Source organism: Lepidochelys olivacea, assembly GCF_965140295.1.
Source record: "Lepidochelys olivacea isolate rLepOli2 genome assembly, chromosome: 11".
Classification (NCBI taxonomy): Eukaryota; Metazoa; Chordata; order Testudines; family Cheloniidae; genus Lepidochelys; species Lepidochelys olivacea.
The window spans coordinates 2557565-2574445 of record NC_140421.1 but is presented as its reverse complement, the minus strand read 5'-3'; the positions used below and the strand labels follow the sequence as shown (position 1 = coordinate 2574445).

General features: G+C 55.2%; 1 protein-coding gene across 1 annotated transcript; it reads left to right on the top strand.

The window, feature by feature from the left end:
• The first annotated feature begins 8443 nt into the window (after window positions 1–8443).
• GPBAR1 (G protein-coupled bile acid receptor 1) lies at window positions 8444–13993 on the top strand. The gene is made up of 2 exons (XM_084642961.1): window positions 8444–10884; window positions 13782–13993. Exon 1 carries the CDS (start codon window positions 9224–9226, stop codon window positions 10256–10258), a length of 1035 nt encoding a protein of 344 aa, XP_084499087.1. The 5' UTR covers window positions 8444–9223; the 3' UTR covers window positions 10259–10884; window positions 13782–13993.
• Window positions 13994–16881: the final 2888 nt, after the last annotated feature.

Sequence of the window (16881 nt, the reverse complement as noted above, 5' to 3'; positions counted from 1 at the left end):
CAGAATAAAGCCCCTAAGGTAGCAAAGAGAAACCTTTGTGGGCCTCCGGAGAGCTGCGCCAGCCCCCAAAGGGCTCCCCGAAACCCTCCTGCTGTATCTGGGTCCAAGGTGCGTCTCTGGGGTCCCGTGACCGCCTACCCTGCCCGCTGCACAATTGCTAACGTATTTATCCCCCTTCTCCCGTGAGACAGGGCAGGGCTGTCCCCACTGGACAGAGGGGAACTGATGCATGGCGATCAAGTCACATGGCCAGTGTCACCTGAGCAGAGGGGAATTGAATCCAGCTGTCTGGAGTTCCAGGCAGGCTCCTTGGCCGCTAGTCCGTTCTTCCTACTGTGTGGCCAGAGGGATGGCAGGGCCAGGTCCAAGGGGGCACAGATGGAGCTGGCTGAGGGTCACACCCAGCATGGCGGGGGGCGGGAGGGAGTTGTCTTTTGGCCACTGCTTCTCTCGGGGGCAGCAGGGACTCACGAACCCAAACCAAACACGGGGAGGGAGGATCCCTTGTCCCAGCCAGGGCTGGGGGTTGTGCCTGGAGGGTGGCTGATCTGCTGGGGAGAGGGGGAGATGATGGAGAAGGGGCCGCATGGCCCAGCCATTGTGGTGGCTTTTCCTCCCCACCCTGGAAGGGACATGATTCCCCCCCATTGTCCCAGAAGGAGGGCAAGCATCGCCAATGTCCTTGCTAGCCCGCTCCATGCAGGAGTCAGAGAGGGCAGATGGTGCCTGTTCCCCTGGAGGCTGTGTGGGGAGGGGTGGATAGCAGGCTCCTTGCGACCGTGGCCCAGCCCGAGAAGCTGGTTCTGGGGAATTGGGAGGGTCTTGGCATCAGGGCTTTACGCTCATGAGGGCTCTGTTCCCCCTCGCTTCCTGCAGCCCCTGGGCCCCTGATCTGGCCAGGTTCTTTGCAGTTTCCTTCTGTCCTATGTCTGCCGCCTCCCCTTCAGAGACCTGCCAGTTGGGGCGGCCGAGACACCTAGATCCCTGGGTTCTGTTCCCAGCTCTGCCAATGACTTCTGGAGTGACTCACTCCCCCCCACCTCCCCGTGGCTCAGTTTCCCCATATATAAAAGGGGGATAATACACAGGGTGGTGGGGCTTAACTAACTGCTGTCTAAAGCGCTTTGGGATCTCCTGAAGAGAGATGTTATCAAAACACAAGCTGATGCTGCCTTGTTGCCCCTGGCCCGTTGCATTTTCTTAATTTATCCTACATGCTTTTAACCTACCCTCTCTCCTTTATGCAGCTCCGGTCTCTGGAGGGGGGCCACGGTGCCAGGGGGTGGGGTGGACGAAGCCCGGTTCTGTTAATGCGCTTGTGCACATTTCCGTTGTACGCTGAGGCAAACTTATCTCAGCCCAGGCAGGAAGGAAGGAGTGTGGTGGGGAAGGGCAGGCTGTGCTCCAGGGCAGCTTGCAATCTCTGGATCCCCTGGCACAGCCGTGGACACCTGCAGAATGCAGCGGGATGCCCTCCTGGCTGGTCTCGCCCCGTTAAGACACCAGACTCCCCAAGGAAAGAGTCCTGGGGAAAGCCAGAGCTCAGCAGAGAACTTGGCAATGCTTCCCTGTGTGTGCATTTACTAGTGGAATCGTGCCCCCCCTTTTTTTTCCCAGGCCTGCTGCCAGGGATTTGGAGATGGGGGGGCTGCTCAACCTGGGAGAAGGAGAAGAACCAGCCCAGCTAAAGATGGGAAAGACCTATTGGCTCCCCTGGCCCTTCCCCAGTAGGGGAGTGGCTGAAGACTGTCTGTTGCCATCACACTCCAGTGCCTTCTCTGCACTCATGCTGTGGCCAGCAGGGCTGCCCTTTCCACAGTGCGTGGGCTGCAGGAGGGAAAGGGCACAACCTGCCAAATGCCAGAGGAGGTGATTGCATTGGCAGCAGAGCAGTTACTCTCCTTGCGAGTCCGGGATCCCGCGTTGGTCTGCAGCGAGCACGGCCAGGTGTGAGTTTGCTTGTTTTTCTTCTAGCTAGAGTGATATGGGAGGAATGGAGCTGCTTTGGCCCATAAGGAAAGACCCTTGCTCTGGGTCTTTATTCAGGGCAGCTGTTACGTGGGGTTGGCTGTTTATGGCAAGAGGAGATGACTTGTAGCTGAGATCAGGGCCCCGTTGTGCCTGGCGCTGCCGAGACGCAACAAGAGACAGCTCTGTAATTCACTAGATAATGCATTTTCAGTTTCAAGTCTCAGTGGTGAAGGTTTCTCTTTAGACGGATCCATGTTTGTATTTCTTGGGTGCGAGACTGGGACTTGGAAACCCGAGGTCAGTTTCCTGCTCCGCTACAGCCTTCCTGGGTGGCCTTGGGCCAGTCTCTTAGTGTTTCTACACCTCAGCTGCAGAATGGGGAAAATGGCACTTCTGTTTCCTATGGCTGTTGGGAGGGTAAGTTCATTAAAGCAGTGGTCCTAAACCAGGGGTATGTGGACCCATGGGGGTACGCGGAGGGCTTCCGGGGGTACGTCCACTTACTAGGTAGTTGCCTAGTTTTACAACAGGCTACATAAAAAGCACTAGCGAAGTCGGGACAAACTAAAATGTCATACAGACAATGACTTGTTTACACTGCTCTATACACCGGACTCTGACATGTCAGTACAATGTTTATATTCCAATGGATTTATTTTATAATTATATGGTAAAAATGAGCAAGTCGGTAGTCTTTCAGTCATGGTGTGCCATGACACTTCTGTATTTTTATGTCTGATTTTGTAAGCAAGTAGTTTTTAAGTGAGGTGAAACTTAGGGGACGCAAGACAAATCAGCCTCCTGAAAGGGGACCAGTTGTCCGGAAAGGTTGAGAGTCACCGCAGGAAGGAGTGCGAGGGGGTCAGATACCACAGGAGTGGGGCCAGGAAACGACCTGTTTAGCGGAATGAACTAGATTTAAAACCGATAACGTTAAAACTTTTACTCCTCTGGAGAGCATCAGTTTCAGTCTGTTTAAAATGGTTTCAGCTAACCCCAGGGCTGCTGATTTGAGCAGTGAGGTGAAAACCCCACTCTCCTAAGCAGCTGTGCTTGACAAAGATTGGCTGGCACTTTTCAGAAGAGTTCTCCCACTGCTCTGGCCACATTCCCACCAGGAAGGAATTCACTTGCTGCTTCTCCCTCTTTTCCTGTTGAATTTAGATACTGAATGCTTTATCGCTTCCTGCCCAAACTGGCTTACAGCGTTGCTGGGTGCTGTGAAATAGCTGCTGCATTCCACCCCAGAGGTGCCTGGATCTCGGGGCTAGGTGAAGCAACCACCATACCAATAAAGGCTGTGAAGGATGTTGGATGACTGGTGGTATATAAGAATGGCCCTACTGGCTCCGACCAAAAGTCCGTCTAGCCCAGGATCCTGGCTTCCAACAGTGGCCAGGGCCAGGTGCCCCAGAGGGAGTGAACAGAACAGGGAATCATCCAGTGATCCATCCTCTGTCGCCCATTCCCAGCTTCGGGCAAACAGAGGCTAGGGACAGTAGGAGGGTGGTGAAGCACTGGAATGGGTTATCTAGGGAGGCGGTGGAATCTCCTCCCTTAGAGGTTTTTAAGGTCAGGCTTGACAAAGCCCTGGCTGGGATGATTTAGTTGGGGATTGGTCCTGCTTTGAGCAGGGGGTTGGACTAGATACCTCCTGAGGTCCCTTCCAACCCTGAGAGTCTATGATTCTGTTACACCATCCCTGCCCATCCTGGCTAATAGCCATAGTTGGATCTATCCTCCATGAATTTATCTAGTTCTTTTTTGAACCCTGTTATGGTCTTGGCCTTCACAACATCCTCTGGCAAGGAGTCAAGAGTGTGCCCTTGTTGCCAAGAAGAACAATGGCATTTGGAGGTATATAAGTAGGGGCATTGCCAGCAGATCGAGGGACGTGATCGTTCCCCTCTATTCGACATTGGTGAGGCCTCATCTGGAGTACTGTGTCCAGTTTTGGGCCCCACGCTACAAGAAGGATGTGGAAAAATTGGAAAACATCCAGCGGAGGGCAACAAAAATGATTGGGGGGCTGGAGCACATGACTTATGAGGAGAGGCTGAGGGAACTGGGGATGTTTAGTCTTCGGAAGAGAAGAATAAGGGAGGATTTGATAGCTGCTTTCAACTACCTGAAAGGGGGTTCCAAAGAGGATGGCTCTAGACTGTTCTCAGTGGTGGCAGATGACAGAACGAGGAGCAATGGTCTCAAGTTGCAGTGGGGGAGGTTTAGGTTGGATATTAGGAAAAACTTTTTCACTAGGAGGGAGGTGAAACACTGGAATGGGTTACCTAGGGAGATGGTGGAATCTCCTTCCTTAGAAGTTTTCAAGGTCAGGCTTGACAAAGCCCTGGCTCGGATGATTTAGTTGGGGTTGGTCCTGCTTTGAGCAGGGGGTTGGACTAGATACCTTCTGAGGTCCCTTCCAACCCTGATATTTTCTGATTCCACAGACTGACTGTGCGTTGTGTGGAGAAATACTTCCTTTTATTTGTTTTAAACCTGCTGCCTATCTGGTGACCTCTAGTTCTTGTGTTAAGGAAGTGTTGTTAACTACTTCTCAAATCTACTTTCTCTGCACCAGTCCTACTTTTATAGACCTCAATCATATCCCCCCTTAGTCATCTCTTTTCCAAGCTGAAAAGTCCCAGTCTTATTAATCTCTCCTCATATGGAAGCTGTTCCATACCCCTAATAATTTTTGTTGCCCTTTTCTGAACCTTTTCCAATTCCAATATTTTTTTTTTTTTGAGATGGGGCGACCACATTTGTACACAGTACTCAAGATGTGGGCGTACCATGGATTTATATAGAGGCAACATGATATTTTCTGTCCCTTTCTTAATGATTTCCAGCATTCTGTTCCCTTTTTTGACTGTCGCTGTACATTGACTGGATGTTTTCTGAGACAATAAAACGTGTGTTTTATTATACTCTGGGCCTTACCTCCACTTCCCACCATGAGGTTCTTCTGTACAACCAAAATTACTGTCCCTCAAGGTCCCATTTGGAGGGTTCGTGGGTGTAAAAAGAACTGTAAGAATTTTCTGGTGATTGGTAGAAAGGGGCCCTAGAACAGTGGCTTTCAACCTTAAAATTTTTGGAATAGAGATGCCAGACCCCTTTGGAAATCTTAGACATAGTCTGCAGCCCCCCCCCCCCCAGGCGTCCCTGGACCACAGCTTGAAAACCACTGCCCTAGAAGAAGCAGCTCCCAGAACATCCGAAATATTTCTTTTGGGGGAGAGAGGAGATGGTTCCCTGTCACTGCCTCTGAGCCAAGATTCTGCCATCTGGAAGGTCCTACTCCTGCTCTCAGGTTTCTGTGGGTCAAGCTCATAGGGGCTAGGAAGGGGATATAAAAACATTTCACCTCTACAGCACAGGTTGGAAGCAGGCCCTGAGTTAGGAGTTGCATGCTACAAGAAGAGAGACACTCTGACCCTTTCATCATCGCTGGTTTAAATCGTAACCCCGGGGTGCTAACAGAACTGGTTACTCCCTGCTGCCTGGATCATATGAAACGAGTTAGCAGGTCTCAGCCCAGTTTGTAGTAACCAATTTGTTCATGTACTAAAACCTATCAGTGCCTTGTCACACGCCGCCCTTACCTCCTGCACATTTGATTTTCAAGCACTTTCCACCCAAGTGGGCCACTGGCATTAACTCCATTTTGCAGATGGGGAAACTGAGGCACAATGACTTGGGAGGGTCACTGGCAGAACTTGGAATAAAACTCAGCTCTCCCATCCAGAGCCAAGCAGGGATGCAAGATCTCCTGAGTTCCGGTTCCATGCTTTAGCCTGGCTGAGCAGAAGCCATTGCCCTGCTGGCCACGCATTTCCCCTGAGATGAATCCTCTTCAAAACAGAAAACAACATTTTAATGAAATAAAAGCTGATCAGCTTGTTCCGCTGTGTCCTGCTCTGAGCTGGGGCGGTCTGGCTTGATCAAAGGCTCCTGCCGGTCATTATCTAGCTGTAATGATGTAATTGGCTCCCGGCGTGGGCAATCTGCTGACTCCCTAACAAGCCTGCTCCTTCCCAGGGGCTCTTTATGGGTCCATTAAAGGCGCATCCCCGTGGCTGTTATTGCTCCGGCAACCGCCTGCCGCGCTTGCCCCGAAGGCAAAGCATGTTTCCCCGGCGGAAAGCGTTTTATGATTCTCTGGCTCTTTGTAAATGAGCCGGGTGGCAGCTGCCGGTGGGTTAACTCAATGGGCTGTGAATGGAACTCGGGCCTTGATGCCTCCGTTGCTGGGTGCTCGAAGTGTCCTCCATCTGGGGCTTCCCATCAGTTTAACTGCGCTGGTCCCCAGGCAGTCCCCCTACCTTTCCCAGCAGGGCGGGTGCGGGAAGGGGCATTGCCTTGGGCAGGGATTGGTCCCCATTCTGGCAGTCTCAGCAAGGAGTCCCTGCGCTCTGGTGGATCTCCTGGGGGAAGCAAAATGGGAACTATAATGACGAAACAATACAGAAATGAGGATTTCACAACTACGTCTATAAAGACATAAGGGTTTCCCAGCTGTGTCTATTGATAAGTGAGTTCTTACTGAACAGAAAACTATCAAACTAAACTTCCTTTTACATCCTCTAGGCTCTTCCTGTTCTCTGGAGGTGATAGATCAGATCACCTTTCGAACAGCCCCAGGTTGCCTTATTTCAATGTGACTAGTTTGGAATGGGAGGAGGTGACCGGTCGCTTCCCAGCTAATGGCTGCCCCCGCTGCTTAGCCAAAGATCTCAGCCTAAGAACAGGGCCTCAGCCTGTCACAGGGAGAAAAGGCCTTATACAGTCAGACAGTGATTTTGAGTCTCTCTTTTGTACTTCTAGAACTAGCTAAGTGATAAGAATACATCTAAATTCTTAGAGTATAGGCCTTTACAGACAGGCCTGAATATCTATATCCTAACACTGTTAACCTCTGCCCTGCTGCACATCATGACCCTGCAGATAGCACCTTTTGCCCCCACATCGGAAAGCCTCTTGCCCAGATTATTACAGGTGGGGAAACTGAGGCATGGCAAGCCAGTCCCTAGTCCAAGGTGACCTACCAATTGTCTCCTCCTCACCCCAGACATTCTGTGCAAGTGAGGGTAGCGACCTGGAACATCAACACACTCAGATTCTCATCGCTTCTACCAACCTGAAGCGTAACTACAGCGAGGCCCAAGGAGCAATCGATCTGAAGAGGACTGAATTGCAATAAAGCACTAGCCAGAGACGTGGGAAGTAGGGGTGCAGGGGGTGCTTCAGCACCCCCAGGGGTCCCACTCCCCAGCTGCTAGCTCTGTGCATAAAACTTGGGGGTGATTCCTGTGCCTATGCCCTGCTCCCGGCCCTCCACCCGCACTCTGCTCCCCAACCCCTCACCTCACCTGGGGCTCCGGTCCCAGCTGCTGGCCTAGGGCCCCGCGCCTGCCCCAACTCCGCTCCCGGGCCTCTGCTCCTGGGGCCCTGGCTGCTGGCCCTGTGCCCAGGGCCCCATGCCCGGCCCCCTGCTCAGTGGGGGCCCTGTTCCCAGGGCTCCACGCCTGGGGCTCCGCACCTGGCCCCATGGACGGGGCTCTGCTCTTGGCCCCGCACGTGGGGTCCCGGTTGCCGGCCCCCGCCTGGGACTCCGCTCCTGGCCCCACATCCACCCCCAGCTGTGGTCTCAGCTCCCTTACCCCTTTCTGGGTGCCCCCCTCCTGGAGACACAGCCCTGCGCCCCACCTCTGGGCGGGGGGGGGGGGGTAACGGGGCTGGCTTTCAGTACCCCCACTACTAAAAATGTCCCAGAGCCACTGGCACTAGCAGACAACACATATGGAAGGGGAGGCGTTAGATCGTAGCACTGTATTTTGAGACGATCGTTCACGAGAACAGGAGCTCTGGTGGCTTTATTAGCCAGCCAAATACCTAATCCCTAATCCCAAACCATTTTTAACGTGTTGCTTTTCATAACACAGCAGAGAGAGACTTTCACAATCTAACCATGCTGGTCGGTTAGGTAGAGATCTGCTGCCAAGAGTGACCTCCCTGCGGTGCAGACACATGATTTCAACAGAGATTTAGAACAAAGAGTCCTTCCTCCTGCCTGTTTGACTTTGTGGTTCTGAAGAGTTGGACGTTCGCAACGATCAATTTATTTATTGACCAATAGCTGAATATGGGCAGGAATTAAATCAAATCTCTCTTGGGCCGCAGTCATGGAACTGTGACTGAATCTCTTGCGATGATATTATGGATTATTCGTTTTTGTTTGCTGTGTCAGAATTGCCCGGCTCTGTGGACAGGTGATTTTTGTAGACGTTGCTCTTTAAATAAATAAAAAAACCCAAGAATTACATCTCTAGCTATTTAGAGCTATCGACAGCTCGTTATTCATTTTCTCACATACGCAGCCTTTTTGCTCGGCAATTAATTTAAATCGGGGGGGGGGGGGTTAAAGGCCTTTTTTGTATATGTTGCTGCTTTGTCTTCTCTTTGAAGGGGGCACCCTGTGCAGTAGCTTAGACTCTTGCTCAAAGTGTCAAGGGATCTTTCACAGCCATGAGCGAGCATATCAGTCACTTGGTTTTAGGCCTGAGTTTAAAAAAAAAACTTGGCACAACGCCTCCGGCTGGGTGGGCCACCCAACTCCCTCCAGCGCAGCGCCCCCCCGGCTGGGTGGGCCACCCCGCTCCCTCCAGTGCAGGGCCCCCCCCCCGCTGGGTGGGCCACCCCGCTCCCTCCAGTGCAGCCCCCTAGCCCTATCCTGTGATGTGGGGCTCAGCACTGACTCTGAAGAGCGAATGCCCCTGCTGAGTACCCTCCAGACTCCCCCCCACCCAGCATCCTGGGTTGTCCTTGGGGGCTCTGGCCAAATTTTGATCGGGCCTGACCTTTGTAAGTTCCTTGGAGGCAGCGAGGTGATGGTCTCCTGTTTGTGTATCCGGGGGGGCGGTCTCCAAAGGACAGGGAGGCTGGGGAGATCTTACGCCATCTGGGCCCGATGTCATCATCGCTGCAGGCTCGTGCTGCTTAGACAGGAAATGGTCTTGCTTATTCATGAGCCGGTTAGCTTCTCGAGCAGTCTAGGGCGTGTCACTGTCCCAGCGGTCTAGGCAGAGAATAACGCTGCAATATGGTCTCTTTCCCGGCAGGAGGCTGTGGCCTGTCCCGGGGGAGAGAGGAGGATGAGCCCCGCGCCCCCGTCTGCAGTGTCGCCCGGCTCGTGTCACGCTGCACTGGCTGACCCCGTTCCGACCTGCCGCCAGCGCTGAGCGAGAGGATGGAGAACTCCTCCGGGCACGCCGGGGCGCAGGGGAGCTCCCCGATGCGCTTCATCTTCTGGCTCTCGGGCCCACTCTCGCTCTTCATCATCCTGGCCAACCTCTTCATCATCCTCGGGATCCTCTGCAACCGGAAGCTGCACGGCCCCGCCAGCTGGTTCTTTCTCAGCCTGCTGTCGGCTGATCTCCTGGCCGGGGCGGCCCTGCCCTTCATCCCTCAGATGCAGTTCGAGGATAGCCGGGGATACCACATCTGCTTCTTCGTCCACGTGGCCCCCAACTTCCTCTTCCTCGCCTTGCTGGCCAACCTGCTGGTGGTGCACTACGAGAAGTACTTATGCATCAGCTACCCGCTGCACTTCCATTGCTTTTGGGTGCACCGCTGGGTGCCCCTCTGCCTGCTGCTGACCTGGGTGCTGCCTCTACTCTTTGCCTGCCTGCCAGTGCTGGGGTGGAACCACTGGGGACCCAGCTCCAACTGCTCCTACCACCAGGTCTTCCCCACTGCCTACCTCTACCTGGAGATCTACGGCTTCCTCATCCCCTCCATCCTGGCCATGGCCTTCATGTCCATCCAGGTGCTGCGGGCGGCCAGGCACCAGCTGCAGGAGATCAAGAAGGTGCTGCGCTCCGTGAACCAAGGCCAGGGCCCCTCGGAGCTGGAGCAGCATCTGGAGGTGAGGCATGCCAAGTGCATCGCCAGCCTCTCCCTGATCTTCCTGGTGTGCTGGGTGCCCTACGTGGCCGGCCTGCACGTCTCGGCGCTGGCCATCCAGAACCGCAGCTTCATCGGCAAGTACACGCTCCTCATCCTCACCTGCGTGGGGAGCAGCAGCGCCGCCGCGGTACCCATCACTCTGGGCTTCTGCAACCGCCAGTACACCCAGTTCTGGAGGGAGGTGGTGGCCAAGGGCTGCGCTGGCTGCAGGGCGCGGTGCTGCGAGCGAGGGGAGGCCGGGCGCCAGCAGGGTGGGACGTCACAGAGCGGGGCCTCTTGCCTTCAGGCAGAAGGCGGGGCTCCAGCTCCCAGCTGATGCCCTGGCCCCTGCGATGGAGACACCAAACCTGCGATCGTGGCCTCTTGCCACAACAAGGCACGTCTGGGACTTGCTGGGGATGCAGCAGCTAAAGGGTCAGCGTGGACCTTTCAGAGGGATCCAATGATTTACTGGGCCGTTATATTTTAATGACCGAGGCAGGCAGGTAACCTCATCCTCCCCGGCCCACACACGGATGCTGGGCTGGTCATTGCTGTTTTCTGCACTTTGGTTGGCCTAAAGAATAAGCTTGGGTCTCATGCCCCGGCCAGTCAGATTTTGGTACGTTAGTTTTTCAAAGCATCTCGTCGATTCCGAGAATGATCTCGGCTTCTGAGTGGCTGGTTCCTCGCTAAACGATCCTCCCTCCTGCAACCTCACTGGCTGGGGTGGCTTCCATCTGGTGTGCTTCCATCCCACGACGATACTCATCAATTATATTTGTTCCCTGGGGGTAAGACCTGAGTTTCTGGGCTGATGTGGGCCCCGATCCTGCCAGGGTCTAGCAGGTGCCCTGACCTCTCCGGATCGGACCCACCTGAATTCTCAGCTCCTTTGTTGACGTTAACCCCGCAGTGAATATGTGAGTCGCTGCGCCCCGTCGGGACAGGCTACAGGGCGAGGTTTGTATTAACGCTCGGAGTTAGGCCAGTGGGGCTAGGAATTCCTGGGGCCCCAGTACCCTCCCTGGCACAACTCCCTGCCCCCCAAGTGCAATTAGACGATAGCACCCCTGAAACAGTGGGGTTACTGCTGCTTGGGTCCCAAATGGGACTAGGGCCCGGCACCCCCGTGGGCTCAGAGACAGGAGCTTCAAGGGCTTATATCACTTCAAGGCAGAGCTCTGTTAGCAGTCACTTTTCCTTCCTGTCCCCTGCTAGGCCGAGCTGCTGCTGGGTCTCCATGTGGGTAAAAACCGCAGCCCCCAGGCAGCGAGCCGTGTTGGCGGAGACCAAAAGTGACTGGCTGGAGAGGTTCATTGGTGGGGAGAGGAGCCTATGGGATTCAGGCACCTTCGCCCCCTGTACGGCAGTGCCCAGGGCCGTCTCAGGTCTGGGTGCCCTTCAGCCTGGCTCTGAGAGCGCCAAGCCACTCCACGCACGGTCCACGCCCCGCTCCTCGGACCGCCTCTCCCGCTGAGAGGCACAAGCGTCAGGCCACGGAGCAGGGAAGGGGTATCCCGCGCGGCGGGGTCCCTGCGCCTGGGATGTTCGGTTCCGGGCACACTAAGCCGCCCAACCCGGGTCCTGGACTCAGCCCAGTGCCTTCGCCCAGGCCCTGGCACCATCTCTGCCGCAGCCCCTGGTGTTGAAAGGAGATTCCCCATTTTAACCTCGGCCCTGGCTCGTAAAGCCCAGTCTGCCACCAGACCTCCGAGCCTCCCGCCTCGGGCTAATGCATTTGCTGCTGGGCCCTGTTCATCCAGGGCCTGCGGCCCGGTTCCTCATACGGCTTGTGCGTCACTGGTTGGCAGCGGTGGGAGCCCCGCTGAACGGGGGAGGGAGTCGGCTGAGCCCGGGATCCCGGCTCTCCTGGAAGGGAGAGTCAGGTTCCCGCCTCCTTGGCCGCTGGGTCCCTCTCTGCAGCGCGCTCCCACCCACGGTTTATCCCACAGCCCAGCTGCTTCCCAGGGCCTTCTGCTTTGCGACTGTTTATTTTTATCCGTGAGCCTTTTTCCAGGCCTCATGGGGAATTTCCATCCCGGCTGGGCCTGCCCCACCAGCCGGCTCCTGGGCCTTGTCCCTGGGCTCCCTCCCTGTTTAGCGGGCGATTCCTGGGGATGGCAGTGTGGGGGGCGAGCCAGGGCTGAGGGCCGGAAGGACCTGCTCTGTCCTGCTGTGTCCCACCACCCTCCGGGCCCGGATCCAGCCCTGGCCAGGAGCTGGGGGAAGGACCTTGAGGGGGCTGGGACACGCCACGGGGAGACCAGCCCGTCCCCTTTTATGGCCAGGGGCAGTTAGTGCTGAGGGAAGGGAACCAGAGCGAGGACCAGGGCAGGGGCATCCAGGAACAGGTCTCTCCAAACGGCTCCACCAACGTCCCCCAATCCTGATCCCCAGCCTCCCCCCGCAGATATTCCACTCCAGGCCCCCACCCCACTCTGCGGCCGCCCCACGGTGCCCCCACCACCCAGGCCAGGCTGGCGTGGGATGGAGACCAGCCAGGGAAGGCCCCTCTAGATGCCGGGGCGGAGCGAGACCGGCCCTGACGGATCCATCCCAGGCAGGTCTCTGGGGACCTGCTCCATAGCAGCCGCTGGTTTGATCGCCGAGTCTCAGCGCGTCATTAGAAACCAGCACATTGCACAAGAGGCGGGGGGAGGGTTCCCCTGTGGAGCCCCCCCGAAGCTGGCCAGGGCGAAGACTGTCTGAGACAGGCTGCCCCCTTCTGTGCGTGTGCGAGGGATGGACAGGGGATGCTCCTTTATACATTTCCTGGGGGTTCTGTTGCCTGCCTGCATGCCCCCCTGCCTGTGACCAGGTGCCAGCCTGCAGCACCCCTATTCTCCCCCGATGGTGGGGTCCCCTTTCCCCCACGGGGCCCCGATGCCCATAGTGCTCTCATTTCCTTCCAGCTCCTGGTGCCCTGAATCTTCCCTGGGTCCTGGTCCCTGCAATACCCCCATTCCATGCTGGGGCTCATATCTCGCCCCCCTGGGCCTTGTACCTGTGGTATCCCTTCCCCTATCTATGCCATCTCGGGGCCGTGTCCTGTTTTCCATATCACCCACCTCTTAGCTAAGCAAATCGGCCAGCCCAGGGATTTGCATAGGGAGCTGGCTCCGTTGGAGAGACACGCCTTCGCACCAGCAACGGGCCTCGCCCCCGGGCCTTGTCCCTGTCAGCGGCTTCACCCGGCTGCAGTGGCTCTGGGCCTGGGGCTGCTGCCGCGCCCTCTGGCTTGAAGCAGTAATAAAAGACACCATCATTGTCACCGCCCCAGCCCGGGTGGGTCTGTTTGCATGACGCCTGTTCGCATGCGCCCCCTCGGGATTTGCATAGCCCTGGGTGCGCCTTTCCTGGCTCGCCCGCAGCCCGCGAACTCTGCTGCTGGGCTTCACTCCCCTCCCTGTTAGCAGGGAGTTGAACCAGAGCAGGAGAACCAGTTTGAACCAGTGTTTCTACTTGAACCAGAACCCAACCAGACCCAGAATTTTGTCCTGCCGGCCGCACGCCCCAGAAAGGTGGGTTACCGGCTAACAGAAAGGACCAGCATTTTTTGAGCTCACTTTTCAAAATGCGGCTGGGATCGTACGCTCGTTAGTAAACGAGCCAACGCAAGAGGCCTGTGAGTGCGGCCAGAAAGGCCTGGCCCAGGCTGATGAGCATGGGCTGAGATGAGAAGGAGGCCCACCCCCAAGAGCAGGGAGGGAGAGGGATGCAGCCGGGGGCCCAGAGCTAGCGGCCCACTTTCTGAGACTCCACCCTGGGGGAAGAAGAGGTGGGATTGTCCCTTAGCAATAACTCTTCAAACGCAGGGGAAAAGTAACGGTTCGCAAATCCTTCTTCTCCTCCAACAGGTCTCCTTCTGCCCATCCCCAACCCCTGGGGCAGCGTCTCACGCCCATGCCCCAAACTGCAGTGTCTCTTCACCACTGGGGTCCAATACGCCAGTGCAGGTATCAGAAGCTGGTACTTGATTTCGCTCAAAGTGTTCATAAAAAATCGACTGTTTGTTCGACAGGCCAAAAAAACCCTAGGAAAACTCATGTGAAATTAAAATTAACAAATAAATTAGTGGTCAAACAATCAGAAGAGTTTCCGTTTTACGTTTCAACTCTCTTTTTGGAGTTTGCGTCCACTAAGATTGAGATCTGAGCTGAGCCGTTATTGTCTTTTGGTGGCTTGAACTGGAACCGGACCCGAACACTCTGAATGCAACTGAACCTGGGCCTGAACTGAGCTAAAATAAATAGCGAGGGCACCAGGGCGAGCGTGAAGGAGACTGCACCCAGAAGGGAGCAACCAGTGCTGCTGGAGATGGGCAAGACACTAGATCCCCCCCGGGTGACTGTCCTGGACCTATAGGGAATAGGAGCAACTCTCATGGGGCAGCCCTGGCCCAGGGAGGGGCAGCTATGGGGAAGGTGGACCGCGGTTTCAATGGCATTACACTGGATCTTCTGCATTGACAGCGAGAGCAGAATGTGGCCAGACACCTTCACCGTTTGCCCTTGGTTACATCTGTACACTGGCTGTTTCCTCCGGCCCAGGAGCCCACAGTACAGAACCAGGGCAAATCAAACGGGACCCGAACACACCCAAACCTCGGAACCAAAGTCCAGGAGCCAAACAACCACTCAGCCGCTTTGCATTTGTGTTGCTACCTAGCTATTTCCTTGTCTTCTCATTTGGCTGTAAATTTGGCTGCCACAGAGTTAATATAGGCCGGACACCTTCCCCTCCTCTCAGGTGTAGACCCAGTCCCCATGCCGTAGCCCAAACGATCTGCTCTCTGGGTGGCTGTTGGGCAGGTGAAGGTGTTAATGTGGTTTGAAGGATGTCCCTGGTCATATACCTGCAGCCTGGCCCTGCTACCTGTGAGCTCCCAAGCTAAGCCGTCTCGAGTGGCTGGCACTTGGATGGGAGATGCTCCAGGTAAAAATTCATGGGTTTGAAGGCCCGAAGGGACTTTTCTGATAATCTAATATGACCAGGCCAGTGATTCCTGCATCATCCCCATCACTTCTGTTTGGGTTAGAGCATCCAGTCGTGACTTCCAGAGATGAAGGATCCAGGTGAGTTGTTCCAATGGGTAATTACCCCGGTACCAATTCCAGTGATAACGCAATCCCTGCGTGTCTAGCTTGGGAAGTGCTTGGAGATCTCTCAGGCTGAAAGGCAGCAGAGAGAGAGAGACGCACAGCAGGGTTCTTGCTCCCATTCACAGGGGAAATGAAAAGAGGCCCCCGATTTCATTTCCTGAGCTGATGGCCTTTTGCTTTGGCTGGTGACAAACTGAGTTGACCTGGAAAGCTCAGGCCGTCCCTCGAGTCTCATCTTGCAACCAGAAAGAGGATCTGCAGCTGCACCTCACTTCTGCTTCCCTGCTGGGGGCGCTCCGGGAGAATCTCAGCAGCATGTGAATCAGCAAGGGCGTGAGGAGGGGAGGACAGTGCCTGGAGACGTCCGGTCTGGCCTCTGCTGGACTCCCGGGGCGGGGAGCGGAATCTTCCTGAAGCATCACTGTCATGGGGCCAGTGACCCGCCACAAGAATCAAGCCCTCACTGGCCCCATGACGGCCCTAGCAACTCCGCCTGGGGTACCGTGGGCGGGGGCTTATTGCCATTTGGTAGTGGGGCATCTGAACCCTATAAGAAGGCTGCAGGATCAGTCCAGATGGGGCTCCCCAGGGAGGGAGAGGGAGGGGAAAGGGCCAGGGAAGGGCCGCGAGCGAGGAGAGGTCATGAAAAGGTAGCTCCCAGGGAGGGAGTGGGTAATTTGAAAGCACCCAAAAAGGAGAGAACTAAAAGGCTTGTTCCTAGGGAAGGTGCAGGGGAATGGAGAGACCGCTCCGGAGGAGGGACTGCTAACCTCAGTTTGGATGGGGAGGAATGGGTGGGCCCCGAAGGCCAGGGGCTCATGACTGCTTTTGAGAAGAGAAGAATGAACTGGAGATTAAGACTATTTCCGGAAGCTGGGCTGACCTGTGTCAGTTTTCATTCCCGAGGCGTTACTGACAAGGCCAAGAGCTTGTGTTGGACTGGTTTCCACTGGGCAGAAGGGAAATGGAGCGGCTCACGGCTGTGAGTGCCAACTTCCAGGCCGACTGGCAAGAAGCAGGGCAGAGACCCCGACCTGGTGGTACATTCTATCATTAGATTTCACCAACCCACTCACAAGTGTGAACTGTTAAACCACTCTACCGGTCTCACGATGGAGTCACAGACAGCCACGCTGGGCACTCCAGTCTATCTAGCCACCCAGGCAAGCTGGACTGAGTGATAGCTGGTTGCTATACACCAAAGATCACAAAATATTCAGGTTACACCCAGTCCCAAGAGACCTGTCACTTACCCCAGGTCAGTTTGCACCTTAGATCTCACACCAAAGACAGCACTTGTCGCCAATCCTATAGCAAGCTAACGAAGGATTTATTAACTACGAAAAGAAATGAGTGAGTTATTCCAAGGTTAAAGCAGGTAAACATAGATACACAAATGAGTTACAGTCCATGGTTTTAAAAGGTGACTGAGTTGTTGTAATCTGTCAGCTCTGAATGCCTTTTAGGGCTAACCCAGGTAGAGCCTGGGGATCTCTGCGTTTCTTTCGTAGCTGGAGCCCCGTGAGAGACCAAACAGATGAAACCTGTTTTTTGTTCCTTCTTCCAGAATTCGAGCTGATGGGCCAAGCCCTTTTCCATGTAGCCAATTAACGCAAAGCCCCTTTGAGCTCTGAGAGCCCTTCTTGATGGGCAGGAGATGTTTCCTCCTGACAGAGCCACAGCGAACTTTTTTTATAGTTAGAAAGCAAAAATGTAAATGTTACTTTAGAGCACGTGCTAATGCTATTACAAGTAAGATTAATGCAGGCAGCGGCTCACAAGCATTTCATAACGTCTAAGCACTAAACACATTGTTATAAAGCCACTACCCCTCTTAGCCAGACGAACAGGCAGG

Excerpts from the sequence above, each read along its gene's own strand:
- GPBAR1 (XM_084642961.1), top strand. The coding sequence starts at position 9,224 with ATGGAGAACTCCTCCGGGCACGCCGGGGCGCAGGGGAGCTCCCCGATG.